The following is an 11,911-nucleotide window of genomic DNA, read 5'->3' as shown; positions in this document are numbered from 1 at the left end:
ATTTTTCAGAATTGTTTTGGCTTTTATTTTTTTTTTATTTTTTATTTTTTTTGAGCTGGAGACTCTCCCTGTCGCCCAGACTGGAGTGCAGTGGCGTGATCTAAGCTTACTGCAACCTCCGCCTCCTGGGTTCAAGCGATTTTCCTGCCTCAGCCTCCTGAGTAGCTGGGACTGCAGTTGCACACCACCACGCCTGGCTGAATTTTTGTATTTTTAGTAGAGATGGTGTTTCACCATATTGGCCAGGCTGGTCTCGAACTCCTGACCTTGTAATCTGCCCGCCTTGGCCTCCCAAAGTGATGGGATTACTCCTGTGAGCATGCCGGCTGTTTTGGCTTTTTGAGGCTCTTTGCAATTCCGTGTTCATTTGATGATAGATTTCTTTATCTGTGAAAAAGGCAGTTGAAATCATGGTAGGGATTGTGATGAATCTGCATATAATGCCTTGAGTAGTTAGCATTTCATTGATGTTAAGTCTTTCTACCCATGAGCAGATAGATGTCTTTCCATTTGTTAAGGCTTTTTTTTTTTTTTTTTTTTTGAGACAGTCTTTCTGGCTATAGTGCTGTGGCGCAGTCTTGGCTCACTGCAACCTCAGCCTCCTGGGTTCAAGTGATTCTCCTGCCTTGGCCTCCCGAGTAGCTGGGATTATAGGCGCCTGCTACCATGCCTGGCTCATTTTTGTATTTTTAGTAGAGACAGGATTTTACCACGTTGGCCAGGCTGGTCTTGAACTCATGACCTAAAGCAATCCACCTGCCTTGGCCTCCCAGAGTGCTGGGATTACAGGAGTCAGCCACTGTGCCAGGCCTAGATCTTTAATTTCTTTCAGCAGTGCTTTGTAGTTTTCATCTTGTGTCTAACTTCTTGGGCTAGATCTGTTACGAAGTATTTCCTTTAGCTCTTGTAGCTAACTTGTGTGTTTTTTGTTTTCTAATCCATTTTCTATTTTATTTGATTTTATCTTATTTTTTTATTTTATTTTTATTTTTATTTTTTGAGATGGAGTCTTGCTCTGTCACCCAGGCTGGAGTGCAGTGGTGCGATCTCGGCTCACTGCAAGCTCCACCGCCTGGGTTCACGCCATTCGCCTGCCTCAGCCTCCCGAGTTGCTGGGACTACAGGTGCCTGCCACCACGCCCAGCTAATTTTTTGTATTTTTAGTAGAGACGGGGTTTCACCATGTTAGCCAGGATGGTCTCGATCTTCTGACCTCGTGATCCGCCTGTCTCGGCCTCCCAAAGTGCTGGGATTACAGGCATGAGCCACCGCGCTCGGCCTTCCCTTTTTTTTTTTTGTTACTGGTTTATAGTGTGTTAAGATTATATGTGGTTTATGGCCTGTTAGGAGCATTAGTGTTTATGTAATTTTTTATTTGTGATGCATTACTTGTCATTTTTCCATTTTGTACTTTATTTTTCTTTTGTTCTTCTTTTTGAGACAGAGTTTCACGCTTGTTGCCCAGGCTAGAGTGCAAGCACGATCACTGCAACCTCGGTCTCCTGGGTTCAAGTGATTCTCCTGTCTCAGCCTGCTGAGTAGCTTGGGATTACAGGCATGTGCCACCACGCCTTTCTGATTTTTGTGTTTTTAGTAGAGAAGGGATTTCTCCATATTGGTCAGGTTGGTCTCGAACTCCTTACCTTAGGTGATCCACCTGCCTTGACCGCCCAAAGTGCTAGGATTACAGGTGTCAGTCACCGTGCCTGGCCTATTTTTTTTTCCTCCTGAGCTCATATGTTTCTTTTTGTTTAATAGTTTTCTCATTTAAATCTTACATAATATTTGGAAGTAATTCAGAAGCTATCCAGTTTTCTGCTGGCTGTGGTGGCTCATGTCTGTAATCCCAGCACTTTGGGAGGCTGAGGCAGGTGGGTCATTTGAGGTCAGGAGTTAGACACCAGCATGGCCAGCATGACAAAACCTTGTCTCTACTAAAAATATAAAAATTAGGCCGTTCCTGGTGGCGCACTCCTGTAATCCCAGCACTTTGGGAGGCCGAGGTGGACGGATCACCCTGAGTTCCGGAGTTCGAGACCAGCCTGGCCAGCATGGTGAAACCCTGCCTCAACTAAAAATACAATAATTAGCTAGGCATGGTGGCATGCACCTGTAATCCCAGCTACTTGGGAGGCTGAGGCAGGAGAATCGCTTAAACCTAGGAGGCAGAGGTTGCAGTGAGCTGAGATCCAGCCATTGCACTCTAGCCTGGGTGACAGAGCAAGACTCCCATTGCAAACAAAACAAAACAAAACAAAAATTAACTGGGCGTGGTAGTATTAGCCAGTAATCCCAGCTACTTGGGAGGCTGAGGCAGGAGAATCGCTTGAACCCAGGAGACAAAGGCTGCGGTGAGCCGAAATAGCACCACTGCACTGTAGCCTGGGCGACAGAGTGAGACTCCCTCTCAAAAAAAAGAAACCTTATTCAGTTTTCTTGATTTTTATCTCACTTTTACTATTTTTTATTAGCAGATACCGCTGTTTTTTAAAAATGTTTCTTTTACAGCCATGAAATTAGATGTTTCCTTAATTTTCCTTTCAGTTTGAAAGCTTATTTTTATTATTTTCAGGGTTCAACACCTTTTTTCTCTAATTCTTTAATATAAACGTATATTTTGTTTGGTATTGCTTTGATAAAGTTTGGGATTTATCTACTCTCCTAATTTTCTCTAATGTTTTAGAAGTGTTCTGTGTTACGCATTATCTGCTTCTTCAAACTTTATATATTTTGTGGTCTTGAGTTTGGAATGTGTGTTTAAAGTTTATTAAATTCCTAAGACTTTTAACATATGTAACATTTAACACATCTCTTTATGTTTGTGAATAATTTGTCTTTTGTCTCCCCATTAGATTATGAAAAACCAAGAGCATAAGTGAATGAATAAAGGAATGATAGCAATTGTTCTGTTTCATGCAGATAAATAACTTCTTAATGATTTTTCCCTTTTTTAGACCTTGCATCGAAGTGGGAGTTTCATCAATTCTCTGTTGCAACTAGAAGAACTTGGATTTCGTAGTGGAGCTCCCATGATTAAAAAAATAGCTTTTATTGCTTGGAAGAGTTTAATAGATAATTTTGCTTTGAATCCAGGTAAGTAATATGTTAACAATTTTTATTTTCTATGAATTTATTTTGCTTAAAGCAAGATAAATGAAATTTTTCTGTTTTTTTGGATTTTAAGTTGAAATTAAGCTACCACTGAATTGTTTTCATTTTAAGGGAACAGTAATAAATTTGTACTGAAAATAGAATTCACATACTAGGCATTGAAAATCACAAATATAAAGTCTGTTTTACAGTATTTCAAAAACTGAACAAAGTGAAAAATAACTTATTTGTGAATTCCTTATTTATTTTATTTTATTTTATTTTTTTGAGACAGAGTGTCGCTCTTGCCCAGGCTGGAGTGCAGTGGTGGGATCTTGGCTCACTGCAACCCCTGCCTCCCAGGTTCAAGCGATTCTCCTGCCTCAGCTTCCCGAGTAGCTGGGATTACAGATGTCCACCACCACACCCGGCTAATATTTGTATTTTTACTAGAGACAGGGTTTCACTATGTTGGCCAGGCTGGTCTCGAACTCCTGACCTCAAGTGATCCACCTGCCTTGGCCTCCCAAATGCTGGGATTACAGGTGTGAGCCACTTCACGCAGCCTATTTGTGGTTTTCTTACATGTTAGCCCTGAGTTGAATGCTTTATGTATATTTTATTTAATCATCACAATAGACCTGAGATGTAATTATTAATCACTATTTTAGAGAGATTGAGTAATTTTCCAGAGGTCACATAGCCAGTAGATGATAGGAAACAGTTGTGATTTCCATGGAATAAAAATATCAGTGATTGATGATGGCCTTATTTCTTTCAGGATTTCTAGAAGAGTACCTAATAGTGGTTTAATATTGATATTTGGAAGTCATTCTTTTTGATTTACTACTTTAACCTTACCTTCTTATTGTCGAGCGGAGTTTTCTGATAATATATTCACAAGAAAGAATATTTAGCCCAAAACTGGGTTAGTATGAGTACTTAACTAGGTGGTAGTTAATCTTAGATTTAATAATACTGTGTGTTTACAAGAACTGCTAAGTAATGTTGAGTTGTTATCCTATATTTTTCCTGCCAAAGACCATTATTTATCTCATTTCTTCCTCCTTTTAATATGTTTTGTATTGTGATTATTTGCATTAACTGTAATTACATTTTTTGTTGTTGAAACGGAGTCGGAGTCTCGCTCTGTCGCCCAGGCTGGAGTGCAGTGACGCAATCTCAGCTTACTGCAAGCTCTGTCTCCCAGGTTCACGCTATTCTCCTGCCTCAGCCTCCCGAGTAACTGGGACTACAGGCGCCCGCCACCGTGCCTGGCTAATTTTTTGTATTTTTAGTAGAGACGGGATTTCACATGTTAGCCAGAATGGTCTGCATCTCCTTACCTTGTGATCTGCCTGCTTCGGTCTCCCAAAGTGCTGGGATTACAGGCAAGAGCCACTGCTCCCAGCCCTTTAATTACTTTTATTTAAAATACTGGTACATACATTTTGGGGGTATAGGTTTTTTTTTTTTCTTTTCTTTTTTCTCTCTTAGGGTCTTACCCTGTCACCCAGGCTGGAGTGCAGTGGCATGATCTTGGCTGACTGCAGCCTTGACCTCCTGGGCTCTAGTGATCCTCCCACCTCAGCCCCCCAGGTAGCTGGGACTACAGGTGTGTGCCACCATGTCTGGCTAATTTTTGTGTTTTTTGTAGAGGGGGGATTTGACCATGTTGCTCAGGCTACTCTCAAACTCCTGGACTCAAGTGATCTACCTACCTCAGCCTTCCAAAGTGTTAGGATTGCAGGTGTGAGCCACTGTGCTCAGTCTACTATAATTTTTAATTGAAATTGTAGCTTATTTTTATGTTTATGAGCTGGCATGTATTTGGGTCTAACTGTAAACCCAGAAGTAATGTTTGGGACTACAATCTTTCGGAATTAAGTTAAAGCGTAAAATAAGAGTAGTTTAAAGAGGGTAAGTTAAAAATAAGTTCAGAGCTAGGGAATCCACGACTGATACTGTGGATCCAGGAAGTCATCAAGGAATCAGATGACCGTTTTTGCTCTGCCATGTTCGATTTGTCTTAGTTGCAGACAGGAAGGAGGGAAGGTAGAAGAGCAGGAAAGACTTCTTCACAGCTGAGTCACCTATACCTAGAAATAACCTTCTAAGAATCTTATATACACATCCACTTAAATTTTACTGGGTAGAATGGCTCAATGGCCGACTAGAAAAAGTAGTCAAAAACTGGGCACCCATCACTGCCCTGTGTAAAATCAGATTTTGTAATTAAAGGAGATTGGTTTATTGCATGGCAATTAATCTCTGCTACTGTAGAGATATTATTATGGAGCTCTTCTCATAAATAGAATAGAGGCCAGGCCTGGTGGTTCACGCCTGTAATCCCAGCAGTTTGAGAGGTGGGCAGATCACCTGAGTTCTGGGATTAGAGAGCAGCCTGACAAACATGGAGAAACCCCGTCTCTACTAAAAATACAAAATTGGCCGGACATGGTGGCACATGCCTGTAATCCCAGCTACTTGGGAGGCTGAGGCAGGAGAATTGCTTGAACCCGGGAGGAGGAGGCTGCAGTGAGCCGAGATGGCCCCATTGCACTCCAGCCTGGGCAAAAGAGTGAAACTCCGTCTCTGAATGAATGAATGAACGAACGAATGAACGAAAAGAATAGGGGCCCCCAGAAGTAAGTGTCTTGGACTGGATAACTTGTTCATACAGTGATCTGCCTTTATTTTCTTATAGAACTGTTAATTGAAATAGCTAAATGGCAGAGTAGTTGTAACAGACATTGTTGAGTGCCATTCTACCAAATACATGGCCTGACTGAATCCTTTCCAAGTCAGTTTGTTTGTTTGTTTATTTGGGACGGAGTCTCACTCTGTTGCCCGGCCTGGAGTGCAGTGGCGCGATCTCAGCTTACTGCAACCTCTGCCTTCTGGGTTCAAGCGATTCACCTGCCTTAGCCTCCTCAGTAGCTGGTATTACAGGAGCCCACTGCCACGCCCACCTAAACTTTTTGTAATTTTAGTAGAGACAGGATTTCACCATGTTGGCCAGGCTGGTTTCGAACTCCTGACCTCAAGTGGACCTGCCCTCCTCATCCTCCCAAAGTGCTAGGATTATAGGCGTGAGCCACCATGCCCAACCCTTTTAAGGTCTTTTTGACAAGTTATTTTAGCACAGACTATGTCTTAATTTTTCATATCCCCAGTCTTACTCATTTGGCATAAATGTTTTGTCTGAAGATTGGATTTAATTTCTATGCTGAATTTTTAACAATATGATTATTAAGATAGGGCAGTCCTGAATCTGAATCTATTTAGATTTCAAAAATGTATTCAATCAATGGCCCCAGTAGTAATGATTTTTGATGGAATATATTAATAATTGATTTTTAAAATGATAGCCTTTTTTGACATAATGTAAACATGCTTCCGTTTCTTTGTCAAATGGGGGCAATGAGAATGCTAAAGCAGCTAGGACAGTATTGCTCAAAGTTTTGGCATTTTGTGCTGGATAATTTGTTTTTCGGGACTGTCCTGTGTGTTGAAGTTTAGCAGTGTCCCTAGTACTCTACCCATAAGATGTCAGTAGCATCCCCTCATTTGTAACCAACCTAAAGTATTTCCTGGTGGGAAATTGCCCCTGGCACACAGTCTTGTAATAAATACTACTTATTTGTTTTAAAATACATTTTTGCCTTATTGAGTGTTTTTGGTTCAGCAGTACTACAGTTTATGAAAATGCAAGTTTTGGGTAGAGCAAAGACATCCTGAGGATTTATTTTTTTAAAAAATATTTTAAAATCTGTTCTCTTGCTGTGATAAAAGACTATTGCATAGCTAATGTTGGAGTTAGTCTTTAGCTTAGATGTCTCTTTACCTGTGTGCTTATTTTCTTTTAAGATATACTGTGTAGTGCAAAAAGACTCAAGTTGTTAATGCAGCCTTTGAGTTCCATCCATGTGAGAACAGAAACTCTAGCATTAACAAAACTAGAAGTCTGGTGGTATTTACTGATGAGACTTGGACCTCATCTTCCTGCTAATTTTGAACAGGTAACATTACAAGTGTTGACTATAGCACTTTATGTTTTTGTTAATGTGTTCTTAAGTTCTTACCAGTTTACTCTTTTAGTGTTATTTTTGCTGTTTGTTAGCAGATTAGAACATATAAAAGATCTTTCACTTGACTGGCAGATAACTTAAATTCATTTCCCACAGGGATATTGTTCAATTGCTTGAAATGGAGCCCCTTTACCTGAAATGTTTTTATTTATTTATTTATTTTGAGACAGAGTCTTGTTCTGTTGCCCAGGCTGGAGTGCAGTGGCGCCATCTTGGCTCACTGCAACCCCCACCTCCTGGGTTCAAGTGATTCTCCTGCGTCAGCCTCCCGAGTAGCTGGGACTACAGGCACACGACCACACCTGGCTGATTTTTTGTATTTTTTAGTATAGACAGGGTTTCACCATGGAGGCCAGGCTGGTCTCGCACTCCTGGCCTCAAATGATCCGCCCGCCCCAGCCTCCCCAAGTGCTGGCTTACAGGCATGAGCCATCACCTAGCCCTGAAATGTTTTTAAATCAGCAAGTACTCAAATACTCATTCTCACTCTACAAGCATTATGATTTTAAAAAGAGACTTTTTTCCCCTAGAGGATTTGGAATATGATTGAGAAGAAAACCAGCATCAGTGAAATAGAAATCAGCCGGGCATGGTGGCTCACACCTGTAATCCTAGCACTTTGGGAGGCAGAGGCAGGTGGATTGCCTGAGCTCAGGAGTTCGAGACCAGCCTGGGCAACATGTTGAAACCCCGTGTCTACTAAAATACAAAAAATTAGCCAGGTGTGGTGGCATGTGCCTGAAGTCTCAGCTACTCGAGAGGCTGAGGAGAATTGCTTGAACCCAGGAGTTGGAGGTTGCAGTGAGCTGAGATCGCACCACTGCACTCCAGCCCAGGCAACAGAGTGAGACTCCATCTCAAAAAAAAAAAAAAAATGAGAAATCAAGTGCTACACTGGGTAGATATAAGGTTGGACCAGTTATTTTTTTGTTCCTCTGTTTTCTAGGCTACATAGTGATAACCAGTGATTTAATCCTATTTGTAGGATTCTTTTTAATTGTTACACAATGATTTTACGAATTCTTCAGGATTTGCATATCCTTACTGGTATTTAGACATAAAGTTTAATCTCACCTAAACCTTTTGGGTTTTTGCAATTATTTCCATCCTTGGCTTTTGAATTTTTTTTTTTTTGAGATGGAGTCTTGCTCTGTCACCCAGGCTGGAGTGCAGTGGCGCAATCTCGGCTCACTGCAAGCTCTACCTCCTGGGTTCACGCCATTCTCCTGCCTCAGCCTCCAGAGTAGCTGGGACTACAGGCACCCACCACCACACCCGGCTAATTTTTGTTTTTTTTTTTTTTTTTTTTTGAGATGGAGTCTTGCTCTGTCACCCAGGCTGGAGTGCAGTGGCGCAATCTCGGCTCACTGCAAGCTCTGCCTCCTGGGTTCACGCCATTCTCCTGCCTCAGCCTCCCGAGTAGCTGGGACTACAGGCACCCGCCACCACGCCTGGCTAGTTTTTTGTATTTTTAGTAGAGACGGGGTTTCACCATGTTAGCCAGGATGGTCTCGATCTCCTGACCTCGTGATCCACCCGTCTCGGCCTCCCAGAGTGCTGGGATTACAGGCTTGAGTCACCGTTCCCAGCCTAGAGTTTTAAATTTTATATAACATGAAATAATTGAAGATGGGTATTGTCAGTAACGTAATTTGGATCATAATGAATTTTCCAAATTCTACCGTTTTAAGGGTCCAATAGGCTAACCCTTTGCATTTATCCAATACATTAATTGGAATAATTTATTTGGTAACTACAGGTGACTGGTACTAGGATGATGTTCCAGAGTTTTAAAAAGTTAAAATTAGTCTACCAATAATGTATACAATGCAGATGTTTATATAAACAAGTTTAGCTAATACACATTTAGGGCAAATACAATTGTAATAAAATGTTCATATTTTTTCCAAATTTCATTTTTTAGCCTGTTTGTGCATGGAAACAATCTGTAAAATGGAATATATTAAGGCTCCATTTAATGAAATTTATATTATGTGAGGCTTTTAGAAACTGTGACAGATGTATAGTTTATAGATCGATGTTTTCTCTTCTTTTACCCCATAGGTTTGTGTGCCTCTGATTCAAAGTACAATAAGCATTGATTCTAATGCCTCACCTCAAGGCAATTCGTGTCATGTAGCTACATCTCCAGGTTTAAATCCTATGACTCCTGTACACAAAGGTAAGAGGTAGATGTTGTTTTTTGCTTTTTTAATCAGGCTTTGTTGACCTAGAGCCATAGTTTTGAAGTAGGAAATAAAACAAGCTTTGAGAGGTTTTACTCAGTGTTTTTCCTATGAAATGAAGCACTTCATAATTTTTAGATTCGTTACCAAAAAATCCATTATGTCTTCCTGGTTTTTTTTTTGTTTGTTTTGTTTTTATGTTACTGAGTACTGTTGTAAGCATGTAGTTGTGGTTAGAAAAGACAGATGTATTTTCAGTACATTATATGAGGTACATTACAAAAAAAGCCTCAGAGCAGCTAACATGAAAGTCTGTTGGTTTTAGAACCAGAATCTTAGCGCTATTAAAAACAACACATTGGCTGGGCGAGGTGACTCATGCCTGTAACCCTAGCACTTTGGGAGGCCGAGGCCAGCAGATCACTTGAGGTCAGGCATTTGAGACCAGCCTGGCCAACACGGTGAAACCCCGTCGTCTCTACCAAAAATAACAAAAATTAGCCAGGCATGGTGGTGGGTGCCTGTAAGCCCAGGTAGTACCTGGGAGGCTGTGGCAGGAGAATCGCTTGAACCCTGGAAGGCGGAGGTTGCAGTGAGCCAAGATCATGCCACTGCACTCCAGCCTGGGCAAGGGAGCGAGACTCAAGTCTCAAAACAAAAACAACACTTCAGCCAGGTGCAGTGGCACGCACCTGTAATCTCAGCACTTGGGACGGCTGAGGCGGGAGGATCACTTGAAGCCAGGAGTTCGATACTGCCTGTGCTACATAGTGAGACCCTGTCTCTACAAAAAATAAAAAAATTAGCGGAGCACAGTGACATCCATCCATCTATAGTTACGGCTACTTGGAATGCTGATGGGAGAATTGCTTGAGCCCAGGAGTTTGAGATTTTTAGTGAACTATGATTATACCACTGCACTGCAGCCTTGACGGTACAATGAGACTGTCTCAAAAAAAAATCTTAGCAGTTATAAAGTGTCTATGTATATCATTGAAAGACAGTTATTTCATATGTATTATTTTATATTTGCCATCTGAGTCTTAAAAATTTATGTTACAGAATACCTGCATGTTAATATTTCAAGATATGGATTAATGCCTGAGACATTTAAACTCTGTTTTTAAAAGTTTCATTGAAATGAAATATATGCATTTGGGTAGCTAATATAAAATGAGCTTGTATGACTTACCCTTTCTTTTTTTCTTAAAGGTGCTTCCTCCCCGTATGGAGCCCCAGGAACTCCCCGAATGAACCTGAGTTCGAATTTAGGTGGAATGGCCACAATACCTTCCATTCAACTTTTGGGACTTGAAATGTTGCTTCATTTCTTGTTGGGTCCAGAGGCCTTGAGTTTTGCTAAGCAAAATAAACTTGTGCTGAGCTTAGGTATTTAAATATTTTAAGAATAATTTTAATTACTAAAACAGTCCAGGACTTACTGCATTGGGGTGAGGAGAGGTGTTATTTTTTCACAGCCAAAATATTTTATAGTTGTGTATGAAATAAATATGAATCTTTTTTTATAGAAAACACACCTACTTAATAGATGTTTTAAAGTTTTATAGTGAGAAATGTATTTTGTAAATCTGTTGTTTTACATAATTATCTTTTATTCTTCCCCTTTCAGAGCCACTGGAACATCCCTTAATCAGCAGCCCTTCTTTTTTTTCCAAACATGCAAATACACTTATCACTGCTGTTCATGATAGCTTTGTTGCAGTTGGAAAAGATGCCGCTGGTAAGAGAATTTGATTTATTATTTGCTCAAATGTGTGTTTAAAAAGAAAAAATAGGCCAGTCACAGTACCTCACACCTTTAATCCCAGCATTTTGGGAGGCCAAGGTGAGTGGATCACTTGAGCTCAGTTGTTTGAGACCATCCTGGGCAACATGACAAAACCCTGTCTCTACAAAACACACAAAAACTAGGTGGGCGTGTTGTCACCTGTAGGCCCAGCTGCTCGGGAGGCGGAGGCATGAGAATTGCTTGAGCCCAGGAGGTGGAGGTTACAGTGAGCCAAGATTGTGCCACTACTCCAGCCTGGGTGATAGAGCAAGACTCAGTATTAAAAAATAAAAAATAAGGCCGGGCGCAGTGGCTCAAGCCTGTAATCCCAGCACTTTGGGAGGCCGAGACGGGCGGATCACGAGGTCAGGAGATCGAGACCATCTTGGCTAACACGGTGAAACCCTGTCTCTACTAAAAAATACAAAAATCTAGCCGGGCGAGGTGGCGGGCGCCTGTAGTCCCAGCTACTCGGGAGGCTGAGGCAGGAGAATGGCTGGAACCCGGGAGGCGGAGCTTGCAGTGAGCTGAGATCCGGCCACTGCACTCCAGCCCCAGCGACTGACCGAGACTCCGTCTCAAAAAAAAAATAAAAAAATAAAAAAATAAAAAATAAAAAATAAGATAAAATAGAAGATATTTATATGGTGCCACCTACTGGCCAGATTGTGCGAGAACTTTACATACATTCATTTAATTTTGGCAGTAACTTTCCATGTTAGTTCATTTTACAAATGAGGAAACTGGGTAATACA

The 11,911-nt window shown here is 41.1% G+C and overlaps 1 protein-coding gene across 3 annotated transcripts in view; it reads left to right on the top strand.

Annotated features, from left to right (window-relative positions):
• Window positions 1-11,911, top strand: part of RIF1 (replication timing regulatory factor 1) — a 73,758-nt gene that overhangs the window by 16,485 nt on the left and 45,362 nt on the right. For all 3 annotated transcript variants that reach the window (XM_011943057.1, XM_011943054.1, XM_011943055.1), the window contains exons 9-13: window positions 2,955-3,093; window positions 6,961-7,112; window positions 9,246-9,363; window positions 10,580-10,756; window positions 10,998-11,108. In XM_011943057.1, the coding sequence (XP_011798447.1) occupies window positions 2,955-3,093; window positions 6,961-7,112; window positions 9,246-9,363; window positions 10,580-10,756; window positions 10,998-11,108 (697 nt within the window). The remainder of the gene's footprint in view (window positions 1-2,954; window positions 3,094-6,960; window positions 7,113-9,245; window positions 9,364-10,579; window positions 10,757-10,997; window positions 11,109-11,911) is intronic.

This window comes from Colobus angolensis, unplaced genomic scaffold, assembly GCF_000951035.1.
Source record: "Colobus angolensis palliatus isolate OR3802 unplaced genomic scaffold, Cang.pa_1.0 Scaffold215, whole genome shotgun sequence".
Taxonomy (NCBI): Eukaryota; Metazoa; Chordata; class Mammalia; order Primates; family Cercopithecidae; genus Colobus; species Colobus angolensis.
Note: the sequence above shows the minus strand (reverse complement) of the source record. Positions and strands in the feature narration are given on the sequence as shown.